Source organism: Triturus cristatus, chromosome 1_1 (genome assembly GCF_964204655.1).
Source record: "Triturus cristatus chromosome 1_1, aTriCri1.1, whole genome shotgun sequence".
Classification (NCBI taxonomy): Eukaryota; Metazoa; Chordata; class Amphibia; order Caudata; family Salamandridae; genus Triturus; species Triturus cristatus.
Window position 1 is genome coordinate 64986233 of NC_140579.1, and position 17720 is coordinate 65003952.

Here is a 17720-nt window from a genome sequence, read left to right on the forward strand (position 1 = left end):
GGCAACAATCTGTGCAAAAAAGCAGATGTTTAATTATGTCCTAAATAGCAATCTATACTTTGTTGGAATTAAATCTCCAACAGAGACCTGCATCACTCACTGAAGTTTGGGAAGCCTTCAGGACAGTTAGAAGAGGCCACATCACAAAATCTATGAACATCAAGATTCAGTCCGTGGAGCATGAATTCCTCCTAAAATATGAAAACCTCCAGGGGTTGAGATTAAATATGCTGTACAAAGCCAGCCAAGAGATCCAAGTGGGAAATATGCAGATATACTTGGCAATACTAAAGTGAAACCGGATTTAGGACTTCAAGAGCAAGACTGCCGATGAAGTTCAGAATCAGGAATTATATGCAGATGAATTCAGTAAAAGTAATGCACCAGAACAGAGTGGGGCCATGCATGCAAGAGAAGGAACACTGGACAGATGGTCACATCCCTGAGGTGTCACAGGGGGACACGATGGAGGTCAATCAAGTTTTCAGATAAGGTCATTAGCCTTGACTAACAGAACGAGAAACCCCAAAGTGAAAGTTTGGGGTTTGAATGTATGAAATGATTTACAAACAGGTGCTGTTGAAAGAAGTTTGTAAATGTTATAGGTCTTTCCCTCCCTTTCCTTTTCTACTTTTTATGCAGGAGCACTTTCTCTTGAGCACTTTGCTATGGTTCCTGGAGTGACCATTGTATGCAAGTAGGGGATGCTTTGCATCAATAGAAATTGTACTTCCTGTTTTTAAATAATACCGCGTCTTGTGTGAGGAGGTTTTCATACTCATAGGTTCTCTCCCTGTGATTTTGTTTTCATTGAATTTGGATTCAGGATAGTTGACCTGATTTGGTCCATCATTGCTGTGCGTTTGGACCATTGTTTTTTCTATCGCACTGTACCCAGGTCCTTCTGATTTTTTGTGGGTTACCCCAGTGTTTTGTAATGCCTATATTATTATAGTCATAGTCTCTGTAGACTCTGCCTGTTCAGCAGGACCCCAGGGTGTCCGAGCTTCAGCCTGTGCTTCAGTTTGACCCCATGGTATCACAGCCAGTCCTGTGGGTCAGCATGACCCCGGTGAGCATAATCCCGCAAGTGCCTCAGTATGACCCACATTTATTGGTACTATTAATCTGAATTAGGTTTACTCACTTGCATAGCTTTTTATGTATCTCCACTCTGAAAGTAAAAAGAGAAAACTTAGTTTGTGAAATCAAATAAAACAATGGAAAATAGTTAATAAAACCATATATAATTATTAATGACCTTACCTAGTTCTACAGGAATGGTTGCTGAAATAAAACAGAAATGTTGAATTAGACCCCAAACAATTTTAGCCAATTCTTACTTGTATTCCTGATAGTTGAAACAACCTATGAATCCTTTTCAACTCACTCACTCTCACCTTCCCCACATTTCACTCCACACCTTTACTACCATCATATCTGTATCAATCCTTACTCTCTACTCCATGTCACCAAGTTGTCTTTTCGATTTCAAATAATTTTTATTAGTGGTTTTCAAAAAGAAGGAACAAAAAGACAACAAGCAATAAACTATGTACAGCCAAACGCAATTATTTTGATACATAAATTGGGCAAAAACATATCAGTTCCAATTGTAATGACATTCAGAGAACCTTAACCCCAATACTATAAGATAATGTAAAGAAAATATTGCTGGCTGATACTAAAAGCTGTATATTAATAACTACTCTTCATAAAGTCTATGAAATAAGAAATAAAGAAAAATAATGAGAGAGAAGAAATAAAGAATAGTAATAACTAGTATGAGCTATAGAAAAGGATCCCAAGTTGTCTTCTCAACACCTCACCCTCACTCCTGCTCTACATCACACTTTAATCTCCTCTCAAACCCTTACCGGCTGCTCCCTCCATACCTTACCAGGGTTCTTATTGTCATTCTCCTTCACCTTTACCTCAAGCCTATCCATGCCTGACCCAACTGGCCTTCACACCATACTCCTCAATCTCCCCTCCATTTGTGACTCCTCTCTCCTGCACACCATGTCCCATTCTTTCCTCCACCCCTCACTCTACTTCTCTCCACCAGCACTTCTGCTGCTCTGACCCTCCATCTCTTGCACCACTCTATCTTCAGTCCACTTTCCTCTGAACCACTAAGCCCACACACTCACCCCTTCTGTCTAGCAATGGGTCACTGACTGGAGTTCAAGTCTGGGGACTGCACCCTAGACAAGTTAACCACTATCAATAGTGCTTCTTGAGGGAGCCTGGGAACACCCCGTGTGCATTTGGAACTCTACCTTGGATGCCGAGAGTCCTCGTATCAGAGCCTGGAGTCTAGGTCCAGGACCATGCATTGGAAATGCTCTCTGCAGCTCTAACTGGGGTCATCATAGGACGTGTCATGTGAGATATGTCTGGGGGACCTCTTGGGACATATGGCATTCAGGTGGACACACAAGTGGCTACACCACAGACCTGCATGGGGTCCTCTAGACGTTCTAAGTTAGCCTTAATAAGTCAATTTTTCTCCAGAGAAGCTGGAATCTTGTCTTACTGGAAGGATCCCAGGTACGAGGTGTGTGCACACAGTCTCCTTTAGCTCCAACTAAGAAGGAACATAGGTGCTCCCTAGGAGTTTGTGAAACTCTGCCCTAGGAACGGACGGGCACTTTGGGTCAGTTGATGGGCCCCAGTTCATAAGTACCATCCCAGAAACATACTTCAGCTCCATCCTGCCCTGGTCTCCCTATCAGCCCAAGAAAACCAGGGTGTTTCACACCAGGTAACATGAGTCCTCGTCGCTTGTAGGCCCCGATTAGGGAGTATTTGCCACCTCAAAAGTCACTCTGAGCCCAAAGCCAACATATAAAAAGACTGTCAGATGACAGACAGAAGCTGAAGGGGATGGCAAAGAACCTAACTCTGAAAGCCACTACACCCAGCTGCTGGGACAGCCAGGGCCACACTGATGCAACTTGTATTCCTGTTATGTTAATTAGCTAAGTCACAGTATTAGATATGGCCTACAGTATGCAACACTTCATTAGAAAGAGTAAGTAAAGTGGGGATCTGGTCTATTTGCAAAGATTCTATCTCTGCACTTAGTAAAAATTCATCGCCAACTTTATCAAATGTGACCACGACAGATTTATCAAAGACAGGCATGCAGGAACAAATTCTAGGCTGATATGCAATATTCTCAGCATAACAAAAGAGAAATGTGAAGACGTTAGGTCTTGTTAAATAAGCCTTAAGCTTTCGGTTACACAAAAAGGGCGTGCTCATGCTGAAAGGGGATCTGAGGGGCGCTAAATGGAGATTATGGTTGGAAAACCAGATAGACAGACTGAAGTTTGACAGGCAGGGAATTAATTGAAGTAGGTTAGAAGTACTGGAACAAAGTGACCTAACCGGTCTATAAGGTGGGGGTTCTGCTGAAGGTAATTATTTGTAAACGAAAAGGTCTTAATACAAAGGACTTTAAAACAAGGAGTCAATTAAAAGGGTTCAGATGGGGGGGAAATATAAGAACCAGCAAAGAAGGAAACGTGGTGATGGATGAACCATTTACAGATGCTGCATTGGACACTCTGGGTGACCTAGATTTAAAGAGTTACAGTACTCCACGCGTGAGAGGATAAGCTCTCGTACTGTGCATTGCCTTCAGTTAGGACTTAAGAAGGGCACAGTTTTGCAAATAAAAAGAATATGAAAATACGTAGAAGTGACCAAATTGACTTGCTACTTAAATGAAAGTAAACAATGACTCCCAGATTACACACAGAAGCGGAAGGTGACGGCGAAGAACCTAACTCTGAGGACCACCACGCCAAGGTCCAAACAGATGGGCAACTCCAAAAGTCAAAACACAAGGCTCATAACTGCAGAGCTTCAACAAACTAGTACCCATGCGGTGAACACCACAGAGTTGTGGAAGTTCGATCAGGACCAATTGATATTTTCCCTGAAAAGACACAAGGATTTGCGGGTTCTCAGCTGAAGACCTTAATGAGAATCCAAAGCATAGGATTAAGGAACTAGAGGAATCACAGAAAATATGAAAATATTTTTGAGTGAGGGAATATTGCGGGGAGACGTCACAAGGCAAAGGATGAAAAGAGGAATCATTAGGAGATTAATTGATTTCTCAACATCTGTTCATCGTAAGGGATTATAGGACAGCTAGGGCTTGTCCCTGGACATTAAACTGAAATAAGCTGTGGCATCAAGTGCCATGAGAAACTGTTTAGTTGCACCAAAATCCAATCAATCAGTGCAGACTTCCTCAATGTAAGAAGAGGCGAGGCTCAGCTGTGAAAGCAGGAGCTCTGGATTCTGTCCCACATATAAAGGCGAAGACCAGACTGCACAGGGTCAAGTAGGCAATTAATTTACCTCAGTAAAGCAAGAGACTCACCAGATTCTGGCCAGAAAGGGCAACAGAGAAATCCATCAGACATTGCTAAGAAACAATGGGCCAGCAGGTTTTAGGAGAGGAAACATCAGGGATGTCTTGGAGTCCAGAGGATAAAACGCTAAGGCCAAACGTGGTATGTAGGTCAGTAATGACTAGGCAAAGACACTATAGAGAACATGAACAGCACCAGGATCTAGCGGGGAACCCATCTGAATACTTTTAAGAACAAAGTAGATACATTTGTAGGGAGCCCCAAGTCCATTCGCCTGTTCTTAATGGCGCCAGATCATGGAGCCTGTGGTGAGGACTAATAAGCCCCAGCAAAGGATAAGAAGGAGTTCCTGATGGTCTCCAAAAACAAGATGGACTTGGAGGCCAGCTGAGGGCTTAACAGTATTATAACAAACCCCAGATAGAATATTTTCTAATAATTCTCGTAGCCCAAACAATAACCTGCCTCAAAAAGAATGCCTGATAATAATATCTATTGATGCTGAGAAAGCATCTCTTTTAGATGGCTGCAAAGAGGTTTGCTGTTCTGTAAATAACCAGATTCTATGAGCCTTTCGTTATATATTGGTACCCAGCATGGCTACCCTCTATTTCTCTGATGTTATTTATCCTCACCTTTGAACCCCTTCTAGAATAGGGTGACATTCGTAGGTAAAGTCAGGAATTTATACAAGAAAATCAGTAACTAACTTCTTTACAGACAGTGCATATGCAGATACAAGAGGCATCTTTCAAAACGATGATAAGCATTATTGAATATTATTCAAAACGGATGAAAGATAAACGACACCATGATAAATTGAAATCATTTTTTGGTCTAGAGACTTACTTACCATGCTCTGGGTTTTACGATCAAATATATTCAAATTAAACACTTAGAATAGATCAATGGAAGAGACAATTTCTATCCATTGTCAGAGACTGATAAGGAATGTAATTTCCATACTAGAATGCTGGTCTCTACTGAATGTATCCTGGGGGAGGGGGGGGGGGGGGGTGGGGGGGGGGGACTCCCCATTACAATCTAAGTCAGTGTTTCTCAAAATGGGGGTGGCGACAGTCCGAGCAATAAACAAGTATGCCTTTAAACTCTGCCTTAATCTGGCCACATTTGCTGCACTTCGAAGACAGAAGCCAAATGCCAGGCTTTGTCTTCTGACAAATTGCCGCTTATTTTGTAACCTGGGGTTTGGTGTTTACAAACTCCTTTCACTTTTTAGTCAGAAAAAGAAATGTAAAGTGAGTTGTGTGACAGTCTTGCTGGGCTGCAGGGAGTGTGAAAGGAAAGGCTAAATATAGGATGTCATTTTTGTAACACACAACAAATATAAATACCTGCAAATGAACTGTACACACTGAGAAGTTGGGAAATCAAAAATGAAGCACATTTATTTTGAATTCTGATGTAAACAAAGACTTTCATAGCATCAACACATATCAAGACACTTCTTGATGATGCACAATTAATAAATATTCCCTGAAACCGGATTTTCACACATTACTATTATTTGTGTGCAATATAGTTGTATTAGTAAACAAAGTCTGAAAAGTCAGCGGCCATTTCAATGTAAAATATGCGGTTTCCTTTACTCATTGCTCCAAGGGCCACTGTATCCAAAATGTAACCTGACAGTAATAAAATTAACAATATCCATTTACTTAAAATTCCCTAGGTTTATACTTCTTTGCCAAAAAAACAGAAGCATTTCCTTACTCAGGAAATTGTCTCTTTGATCTTAAGCCTTGTTGAGACTGGATGGACTTGATGTAACAAGACACATCATCCCATCATGACCAATGTGGTCCTGAAAACATGGTTCCTCCAAGAGAGAAGTGAGCTTGGTTTACCTAGTGACCATTTTCATTGTATGTGAAACTAGTACTGTTTCTAAACCCTGAAAATACTTGAAATGTATAGGTATAGTACTGTTTTTAAACCCACTACAAAGGCTATTGAGAATGAGCAAATATGGAAAACAGTTCCTCCTGCGCCTGATGAGGCGCTCCAGCATCTGAGACGAGGAGATGACTTCACAAGCATCATTGGTGCTTCGAAAGCAGAATTATGAATTCTGGTGGACTGACTTACTGAATATCAATCAATCACTCAAATAACTTTATTCGGGTCTATTTGAAACTAGGCCCTTAAAAGTACAATATGATGCATTCAAATACAATAATATAAAGAAATGTTATAACAGTGCAAATAGTTAGAATTATTGCAATCTAAAACATAATGCATCGGCAGCTCTAGATTTCAGCAGTCGTCATTATTAAACAATAGTTTGATAATGTTCAAAAGCGCGAATTCAAGGCCCTCTCACACAGACAGATGAATCGAACAAGCGCAAAGAGAACATAAACATGAAATAAAATCCGAGACCGGCAGCAATGGCAATGAATGCAATGATGATGAATAATTGCGTCGGACATGAAGGGGGTGGGGCCGGGGGGCGAGCACTGTGTGACTGACACAGTTGACAGGCAGCGGCTCGCAATTTATTTGCGCATGCTCGAGTTTGTCTCACGACAAGCACGAGCATGCGCATTCGCCGCACTGTCTGCCACTGACTACTACTGAGAGGAGGGGGCCGAGAGGCAGAGGGTTGCCTCATGCAGCAGCCCCGTCTCTTGGTATCCGGGCGAGCCCTATCTGTGCTCTTTCGCCAATCCAGGGCAGGCGCTGCTAATGCAGCGTCTCTGGATTGGCTGAGAGCCTGATAAAGTCTCTCAGACCCGCGGCAGCCTATGAGTAACTGCTAATTGGGTGCCTGCGCAACTATGGCCAATCACTGTGGCTTATGTCTGAACACAGCGACAGTGATTGGCCATGAGGTGCGCACTCCAGCAGTTGGTCGCGTCATCACGCAAGCGGTGGTGCCACACTGTCTGCATGCATAACCTCGTGGCGGCGGTGCATACAGGACAGGAGGACCGGACCCGTCGTGTGACTGACTGATCGTGGTGTGGTGACAATTAATTCTTGTCGTGTACTCTACTGTCCTGGACTTGTCCATTGGTGGTGACTGGTGAGTACTGCAGTGATGTATAATATCCTTATACCGGCAGTGGAGGAGGTGGGGGCAGCGGGAATTTTGTTTTGTTGTTTCTTGAAGTGAGGGACCCTAGTTTAGCTTATTTCACATTCAGTTGCTTTGTGTGAACCATAAATGCAGGAATTGTACTTGGCACATTAACTGGATGCTGTGATCAGAATGTTCGAGAATGACTGAGTTTGGCTGAGATCTCAAGCAGTATTACATTCTGTAAACGTTTACAACAACCTCAAAAACAAAAAAAGTCCATCTGTACACATTCAATGTTGCTGGTGTCTTAAGAAGGCAGTAGCCGTGGAAATGTCGAATTATTGTTTGTAAGATCAAAGCACTGTGCAAAAAGTCGATTTGACGTTTCTCCCCCCTGTCCTCTGCTCGGTGGCCTGGTCTTTTCTTCTAAGGGGATAAAGGTCTTCTCTCGACTGTCTATCACTGTGTAGACTTCCATAGCTTTCTGAGTCACGAATTTTGCCTGAAAACATAATGTATTTATCAATACCATAATAATGGCTCTATCTACAACTTGTGAGCATCACAGATGTAAGATGAATGACTGTTTAAAAGTTGATAAGAATATCTGTGGTTGACATTCTATTAACAGACGCGTTTACCATGGTAAAAAAATGTAGATTACCAGTTACAAATGACTTCACCGAAGTTGCACATTCCAGTTGATTTTAGTATCGTATTAGACTTTATTCTTGGTAGTTTTGGTTTGACTGTCCTTATGAAAACACCAACCACCGTGAAATGACAACCGTTTGCTGACATGTTTCTATAAACTGAGGAAATGGGCTATTTTGCGTGCGCAGAGAACGCCCCAGGGAGCGGCCATCTTCTCACCGCCAGTCAAAGCACACGCGATAGAGACCCACCCCTGGGTGAGAGCCTGGGGGTTAACAATAGCAGGCCCCAGGTGCCTGCCGTGTGTATGAATCAATCAATACGGCTATTTGTGGCCCAGACCACAGCGGTCTCTTCCGAGCGAGCTCCGATTACCGCCGAGCAGAGAGAGGCTCAGGCCTGATGAAGCAGGCGGGATCCGGGCCTGGCGCAATCCGCCCGACAGAACCTGGAATTAAGTGGCTGGCAGGGGCGGGCTGGCAGCGAGAGAGTGAGAGGCAGGGCGGGCTGGCAGCGGGACAGTGAGAGGCAGGGGGTGGGCAGCAGAGGTCAATTTTATATAGAGGAAGTAGCAGCGAAGCAAAGATGTCGTGTCCTCGTCACCTCGTGCAAGAAGGTAAAATTGCCACTCTCCTCATTTGATAGTAAAAAACAGTCCTAATTGGAGTTTAGTGGGCCACTCGCACCCCTGGACCCGGTGCCACTAGCAGCACGTTATATAGGCAATCCCTTGGAGGGGGGGGCAAAAAATACCAACAGTAGTAACAAGTGCGCATTCACACCAGGGATGGCTGCGTGCACTGTTTCCCTCCTGATTGATAATTAACCTTCTGCAGGGGTAGATGTAAAAACTATTTTTTTCTGTGCTTTAAAGTGGCTTTAGGGATGTCTGTACAAATGATAACTTGTAACATGACACGAGCACCTAGCCTTATAATAGTGCTATATATTTAATTTTCACGAGCACTTGTGATATTTATTTTTAGTTCTTCAGGGGTAAATGCTATTTGCGACCTCCAACCCAGTATCATGTCCTTCTATCTCCTTCTTCCACTCACCAACCGTTGTCATCATCCTCTCAGAGTGACACCCACCTTCCCTGATGGGCCTTACAGTTCACACCCTGAATCAAATACAACTAAGCGCTTCCAAGAGGGCTCAAAGTGCAGGGATGGGCGCCTTACCAATAAACAGGTGTGGGGCAGTTCATCATCAGGGAATAGGGTTCTCTCCCAGGGCCCTGGCCAGTCTGCTTTTGTTTTTTTTTATCACCTTTCAGAAGCATGGAGCGCAATGGCAGGCAGAGAAAGAGGGGGATGCAAGAGTTGTGCTGAGATAACGCTTCGAAACGTGTCTTTAGTAGAAACGTTTGAATTTAAAATTGTGATCTATTATATTCCATAAAGATACTGAAAGCTAAAAATCATATCATTATTACATTTAAATGTAAGCAGGTTTCAATGGATAATTTTAACGTAGCAGACTAAAAAAGTCTGGTTTCCCCGAACATCAAACAAAATAAATATTTTAAGAACACTGTAGTTATTTTATGTTAACTTGAAGAACTGACGCTGGTAAAATTCATTGGGATTACTTGTATTTTAAAAGCAATGCTTGTCTAGTTACAGCATGTTATTTTTATTTTCAGCACCTTCTAAAGCTTGACAACCCTTACCAAATTTTTGGTCATATTTCCGGCGAAGAACAAGACCTCCTTTGCTGCTCTTTCACCCCGGCTACGACCCAGCAAACACCAGAGTTAAAGGTAAGGAAACTGATGCTATTTTGTTTTTAGATTGGAGTTAGAGCTATGTGTGTGGTCACTGTACATGGTGGTTGGGGTAGGCACACATTCTGAACATTGTACCCTCAGTGGATGGAATTTACTAACAGCCTTAGCCCTGTGATTTGGGCAATAACGGTTGTTAACAGCACTATCTATCCCTTGCCTTGTTCAAGGCCCTCAAGCAGTGTCTGTTTCAGTGCCTTCAGCAACCACTATGGCACACAGAGGCAGCAGGCAGTAAGGCTGTATTTTTAGCAGTCATGTTGTGCAAAGGGGAGCTGTTGGAGATTTATTGCGGGGGAAATAATTTTTATTTCCCCCGTGTTGTGGTTTCCTTCCTTGTTGTCCGCCCTCCGCCCTCCCTTCCCGCCACCGCCGCTTTTCCCCGCCCCTTTTCTATTCTGTACCCTCCCCGCTCCCGCCTCCCAGCTGCTCCGCCCACCCGCGCACTTCGCCTTAAATGGCGACCGTGCGAACGCGCAGCGGTCACGCGCAGCGGGCGCGTCGATTGTGCGCCGAAGGCGCGCCAAAGGTAAGCCCGTCTACGCCCGTCCGCGCCTGGACCGCGCCCAGTGCCAGGACCCCTGGACCTCGAAGACCCCGACCGACCCGCCTGACGTACTCCGCCGCCACCCTCACCGCTCTCAACACCGGCCGACTCCCAGAATGCCATCAAGCCTCTCCACGACGTACCCACGGACCCTTCAGCTGCCACGCCTGCAAGTTCACCTGCATCCGGACCTGCCTCGCACCAGCACCCACCAAGCCGAACACCAGCAGCACCCACCTCAAGTGCATCCTGATCAACACACGCTCCGTCCACAGACATGCCATCGAACTCTGGAACCTCCTCGACACCACAGCTCCAGACGTTGCCTTCCTCACGGAGACCTGGATGAACGCCTCCTCAGCTCCCGACATCGCCATCGCCATCCCAGAGGGCTACAAGATCGTCCGGAGGGACCGAAACGCCAACCAGATGGGAGGAGGCATCGCCATCATCCACAGGAGCACCATCCGTCTCACGACCAGCACCGACAACTCCCTGACCACCGCCGAACACCTGCATTTCCAGATCCACACCAACCCGAACACCACCCTCAGAGGCACCCTGATCTACCGACCCCCTGGACCACGCACACAATTCGGCGAGGACATCGCCGACTTCGTCAGCCCGCATGCCCTCCCCTCCGCTGACTACATCCTCCTGGGAGACCTCAACTTCCATCTGGAGAACAACAACGACCGCAACACCAGCACCCTGCTCGACAACCTCGCCAACCTGGGACTCAAGCAACTGGTGTCCACCCCCACCCACCTCGCCGGACACACACTCGACGCTGTCTTCTCATCCAGCAAGGACATCGACTTCAGCCACGCCACAGAGCTTCAATGGACGGACCACAGCTGCGTCCACTTCACCTTCAAGAAAACAACGACCCACCACCACCAGCAACAGGCCGCCCGCAGAAGCTGGAACAAGATCACAGCAGACCAGCTCGCCACCTCCCTGAGCCAGCACCCTCCTGCCAGCTCAGCGAACCCCAGCCAGGCCGCCGACAACCTCACGAAGTGGATCAGCAACTGCGCGGACGAACTCGCCCCACTGAGGACCCCGCCCAGCAGACCCGGCAGCAAGAAAGCCCCATGGTTCACCGACGAACTCAAGAGCTCCAAGAAGAACTGCCGAGCCCTCGAGAAAGTCTGGAGAAGGGAACCGACACCGGACAACAGGACCTCCTTCAAACTTGCCACCCGGAAACACCACCAGCTGATCCGCGCCGCCAAGAAAACAGCATTCAAGGACCGGTTGGACAACAACGCACACAACTGCAAGGAACTCTTCAACATCGTCAAAGAGCTTTCCAACCCCAGCGCAGGAAACAACGACATCACCCCATCGCAAGACCTCTGCAACTCCCTGGCTTCATACTTCCACAACAAGATCACGGACATACACAACAGCTTCAACAACCAACCAACGCACACCATGACCGAACAACCACCCCCCACCACCACCCTCCACGCCTGGACCCCGATCAGCACCGAAGACACCATCCGCACGATGAACTCCATCCACTCCGGATCACCGACCGACCCCTGCCCTCACCACGTCTTCAACAAGGCCGACGCTGTCATCGCACCCCACCTGCGTGACATCATCAACACATCCTTCGACACCACCATCTTCCCCGAGAGCTGGAAACACGCCGAACTCAGCGCTCTACTCAAGAAACCAACAGCGGACCCCACCGACCTCAAGAATTACCGCCCCATCTCGCTCCTCCCGTTTCCAGCCAAAGTCATCGAGAAGACCGTCAACAAGCAGATGGCCGCTTTCCTCGAGACGAACGGATCCCTCGACCCCTCACAGTCCGGCTTCCGAGCCAACCACAGCACCGAGACCGCCCTCATCGCCGCCACCGATGACATCCGAGCCCTGATGGACAACGGAGAAACAGCGGCCCTCATCCTCCTGGACCTCTCCGCGGCATTCGACACGGTCTGCCACCGCACCCTAGTACGGCGCCTCAGCAACGTCGGAATCCAGGACAAGGCGCTGGAATGGATCATCTCCTTCCTCGACGGGAGAACACAGAGAGTCCGCCTACCACCGTACAAGTCAGAGGCCACCGAAGTCATCTGCGGCGTCCCCCAAGGATCATCTCTGAGCCCCACCCTCTTCAACGTCTACATGAGCCCCCTCGCGGCCATCGTACGCAAACACAACCTCAGCATAATCTCCTACGCCGACGACACCCAGCTGATCCTCTCCCTGACCAACGACCCCGCCGCCGCCAGAGCCAACCTGCACGAAGGGATGAAAGAGGTAGCCGAGTGGATGACGACCAGCCGCCTGAAACTGAACTCGGACAAGACGGAGGTCCTCATCCTGGGCTCCTCTCCCTCCGCCTGGGACGACTCCTGGTGGCCTCCCGCCCTGGGCACCGCACCCAAACCGACAGACCATGCACGCAACCTGGGCTTCATCCTGGACTCCTCCCTCTCCATGACCAGGCAAGTCAACAACGTCTCCTCGGCATGCTTCAACATCCTACGCATGCTACGGAAGATCTTCTGGTGGATCCCCACCGAGACTAGGAAGACCGTCACCCAGGCCCTCGTCACCAGCCGACTGGACTACGGCAACGCCCTCTACGCCGGTACCACCGCCAAACTCCAGAAGAGACTCCAGCGGATCCAGAACGCCTCAGCCAGACTCATCCTCGACATCCCACGAACCAGCCACATCTCCGGACATCTGAGAGACCTTCACTGGCTCCCCGTCAACAAAAGAATCACCTTCCGCCTCCTCACCCACGCACACAAAGCCCTACACGACCAAGGCCCGAGCTACCTCAACAGCCGGATCAACTTCTACGCTCCCAAACGCCACCTCCGATCAGCCAACCACGCCCTCGCCGCCGTCCCCCGCATCCGAAGAGCGACTACAGGAGGAAGGTCCTTCTCCTACCTGGCCGCCAAGACCTGGAACTCCCTCCCGACCGACCTGCGCCTGACCCAAGACCACCTCTCCTTCAGGAAGAAGCTGAAGACCTGGCTGTTCGAGCAGTAGCGGCTCCCCCCCCCCAGCGCCTTGAGACCCTACGGGTATGTAGCGCGCTTTATAAGTGTCACTGATTGATTGATTGATACTGCACAAGATATATGTATTTATACTGAAATTTGATATTATTGCACCGCACCTTATATGTTGTACTTTGATTATTGGCAGGTTTCTTTAATATATATTGGTAAGGCCAGCATCGGCATCATGAATACAGTACAAGAGCTGATTACAAGGTCATTCCAGGCACGGCCACTTCAAGAGAAAATAGATTTAAAGCAATTGGGACCTCATCGGCCAGACCTAAAACTACAGCAAACTTCCCAGGACAGAGGAAAAATGTCCACACGTACATTCTCAAACGCCTGGTACACAAAAGCTGATTGGCTTACAGGGTGCCCTTTAAGAAATTCTCCGTTCTGCTTCCCCTGCTTGCTGTTTGGTGGTGAGTTTTCATGGACAAATCAAGGAGTAACAGACTTGAAGCATTGGTCTGAAAAAATAAAGAAGCATTCATGCACAAGAAAGCATATGGAAAACCTGACTAGACTGGGGATGTTGGGGGAAGATGCTCCGATTGAGCAGCAGATAAGTGATGCATACCGCAAAGCAATACAGAAACACAATGAAGCAGTTGATAGGAACAGACAGATTCTATCCAAAATAATTGATTGCATTCGTTTCTGTGGTGCTTTTGAACTGGCATTGCGAGGCCATGATGAATCGGAAGGTTCCCCAAATCCTGGAATATTCAAAGGCCTTGTGGATTTAATAGCAAGCATAGACAAGGATATGGAAGCACATTTAGCACGTGCTACAGTCTTTAAGGGCACCTCTAAAACAATACAAAATGAACTTCTTGAGTGTATGCTCGAAATTATGAGAAGCCATATTGTGCAAGAATTGCAAAACACAGACTTTGTGGCTATTCAGGCTGATGACACCACTGATGTGGCCACTAAAACACAGTCCGTATTAGTGTTTCGATACATTGACAATGACAGACAAGTTGTGGAGAGGTTCTATGGTTTCACACATTTAATAGACGCTAGTGCAGAAACCATTACTGCAGCTATACTGCGTCAACTGAGCTTAATTTTTCCTGAGCTGCCTCAAAAAAAAAACAAAAAAAACGTATTGCGCAAAGCTATGATGGTGCGTCCGTAATGAGTGGAAGCCTTAGTGGAGTTCAGAAGAGAATTCGAGATGTGTACCCTAATGCTCATTATGTGCACTGTTACGCTCACCAACTTAATCTTATTATGCAACAGGCAGTATCAAAGATCACCGAGACACGGATTTTCTTTCAGGATATAGGAGGCATGGCAGCATTCTTCTCGCGTTCCCCCAAAAGAACAGAAGCACTTCATGACATTGTAGACAAAAGCGTTCCAAGGGGATCCTCAACTCGTTGGAACTGTAACATCCGTACAGTCAACCTAATCTATGAACATAGAGAGGACCTTCTGAAATGTGTTGAAGCCATAGAAGCCAATGATGAGTTTGATTACAAAAGTCAGTTTGAAGCCCATGGCTTTGGTAGAACACTACAATACAGAGAGTTTCAGTTCTTACTGTTTTTATTTCATGATATAATGGTAGCTGTCGACCTGTTATACAATCAGTTACAAGCACGAGAGATAGATACTGTCAAAGTGCAAGTATATACTACTATGTTTGTACAAAGCATAAGCAAAGTGAGAGATGGGGTTGACAATTTAGACAGCAAACTGCCAGAGAAATCTATTTTCGCAAACCGCAGGAAAAACATCACCACTATGGTCCGAATTGCAAAGGAGATCTGTGACATTGTAATTGTGCAGGCAAAAGAGCGTTTTTCTTTCACAAAACATTTGGTGAGTGCCACATTATTGCAAAGTCAACAGTTTGCCAAATATGATGAATCCTTCCCGGAGCGTGCTCTGAATGAGGCTGTGGGAGCTTATCCTATGCTCAATAAAGAAGAGCTGAGAACTGAGTTGACTGTACTGTACGCAATGCCTGTGTACCGGAAGGCCACAAGTGCCTTGTCTTTGCTGGCTTTAATTCATAAACTTAATATGGAAAAGTCACTTGGAGAGACAGTGGCTTTACTTAAAATTGTCATAACCACTCCTATGACAACAGTCGAGGCAGAACGATGTTTTTCAGCCTTAAAGAGGATTAAGACATTCCTGAGAAACACCATGCTTGAGGAAAGACTCAATGCTTTGGCAATGCTCTCTGTAGAGAGCAAGCTAGTTCAGAAAATACCGGACTTTAACACTAAAGTTATTGAAAGTTTGCTGCTCTTAGAGAGAGACGTGCTGATTTCATTTACAAAAAGTAAACAATTTTGAATGCTGCTACTTTGCAACCAGTTTAGTTTGTTAAATAAAAAACATCTGTGAGTGAGGTACTCAGAAATGCATTGTATCTCGAAGTCTGTTATGAAGCTCTGTGGTCATACACTGAATAAGCAGCTACCTATGTTATATGACATCTCTTTATTAATGTTATAACTGCACTTTCACAATTGCTTTATTAACCTTCCTGCTTTCTCAAATTTGCTTGAAAATGCACCATTTCTCTTCTCAAAGTGTTCTCGGGGGGAGAACCCCCCCGAACCCTCCTTATAGGGGTTCGGGCTCGCTCGCTACGCTCGCTCGCAACGGTGAAGTATACCAATCATTTTACGCCCCACCACTTTAAAATGTCACCAGCTGCCCCTGCGCTATTGTTATCGGATACTAAGCATTGAAGAAATTAAAGTGCTTGTGTGCAGTGTCTCATGAAGTGTTTATTCAACAGGGCTTTAATGGTGCAGGATCTCAGTTTTGAATACAACTACAGAAGAACATTGTATGTAAAATGCTTTGTGGGGAAACCGGATCGCAAGGGCCCAACTCAAGATTATGCTCCCAGTTGTTGTAGTGGGAAAAGGCAACTAACCTATGAAATACGTTTCATTTAAACCTCAAAAGACTAAAGTGTAGCAAATGATGTGCATTAAGTAGCAGAAAGGTCTGGTGACCATCAATAGGGGGCCAACGATAGGTAGGAAATAACAGATGGCAATGTTCTGACTTTTTCCCACCTCGCAGCCACATGTAGTGTGTATCCCTGATTGCCCTTTTCCCAAAGAGGATAAAGTTGTAGGATTTGAAACAATCCGGTCTGGACAGGCCTGTGGCAGTGTCCCTGACTTCCCTAAGCGAAGGGATCTCAAGACAGCTGTGAAGGAAAGTGCCCCTTTCTGGCATGGACACCCCCACTTTAGGTCTGGTATCTGATGCAATTTTGACATAAAATTCTCTTGGTTCCTGCTAGCAAGGTCCCCAGTGTCAGATCTCATACCCTAAATGGCACAATTATTCCCGCAATTGGCAATACCTTTAGCACCCCCACTAAGTCTATAGTAAATAGCACCCCTGGAACCTAGGTCAAGGTGGCCTAAAAGGGTCCCTAAGGGCATCAGCATGTATTGCGCCACACTATGGGACCCTCAGCACCAACATGCACGCTGTCATGCAGGTTGCATGCCATGGCGCAGCCAAAAGTGAAAACACGATATGTACATTGCCTACAGATACTGGATGCAGTATAAGTAAGTTACCCCTACAGCAGGCCTTACAGCTCTAAGGCAAGGTGCACTATACTATATGTGTGGACATACCTCTCTTAGCAGCTATGACCCTGTGATGTCTAAGTCAATTCTTAGATATCACAAGTGAACAGGGAAGCCATTTTAAGTACATGTGCTGGACACTGGTGAAAACGAGTTCCCCAGCTACATGAAGGTTTCACTAAACTCTATGGTGTTTGGTATCAAACATCTTGTATTAATAAACCCAAACTGACTCCAGTGGAGGATTTATTAATACATGCACCCAGAGGGCATCTTAGAGGTGCCCCCTGAAAACCTAGCAACCTCTGGTGTAGGCCAGCCTGCCACCACAGATAGGTTTCTGACCCCCTGCAGGTGAGAGCCTACATTCTTGGAGGACAAAACAATGCCTCTTCTGGCCAAAGGTGTTGTCGCCTCCTCTAAGCAGGATGGCTAAGTAATCAGCATATCAAGTCAGGAGGCTTCAAAGGCCTCTGCCACCTTTGATATGTGACCACGCCTTCCCCAGACAGGGGATATGCCAACCCCCTGCACTGCACAAAAAACACAAATAATGGACGGAATGCAGAACAAATCAAAAATTCATCCTCAGTCACAGATGTGGGTTAAATCCATAGTTGTTTTGCTCACCACACCACCCCAGTTTGGACCCAACTGTATGCCAA

At 46.3% G+C, this 17720-nt stretch overlaps 1 protein-coding gene across 3 annotated transcripts in view; it reads right to left on the reverse strand.

Annotated features, from left to right (window-relative positions):
• LOC146869418 (E3 ubiquitin-protein ligase TRIM39-like) overlaps positions 1–17720 on the reverse strand; it is a 232881-nt gene that overhangs the window by 99995 nt on the left and 115166 nt on the right. Inside the window, exons 7-9 of one of the 3 annotated variants that reach the window (XM_085599818.1) lie at positions 8378–8390; positions 1267–1287; positions 1148–1174 (exon numbers count right to left, since the gene is read on the reverse strand). The exons of 1 other annotated variant lie outside the window; for it this stretch is intronic. In XM_085599818.1, the coding sequence (XP_085455944.1) occupies positions 1148–1174; positions 1267–1287; positions 8378–8390 (61 nt within the window). The remainder of the gene's footprint in view (positions 1–1147; positions 1175–1266; positions 1288–8377; positions 8391–17720) is intronic. One more of the 3 variants, XM_085599817.1, reaches the window with a different exon arrangement.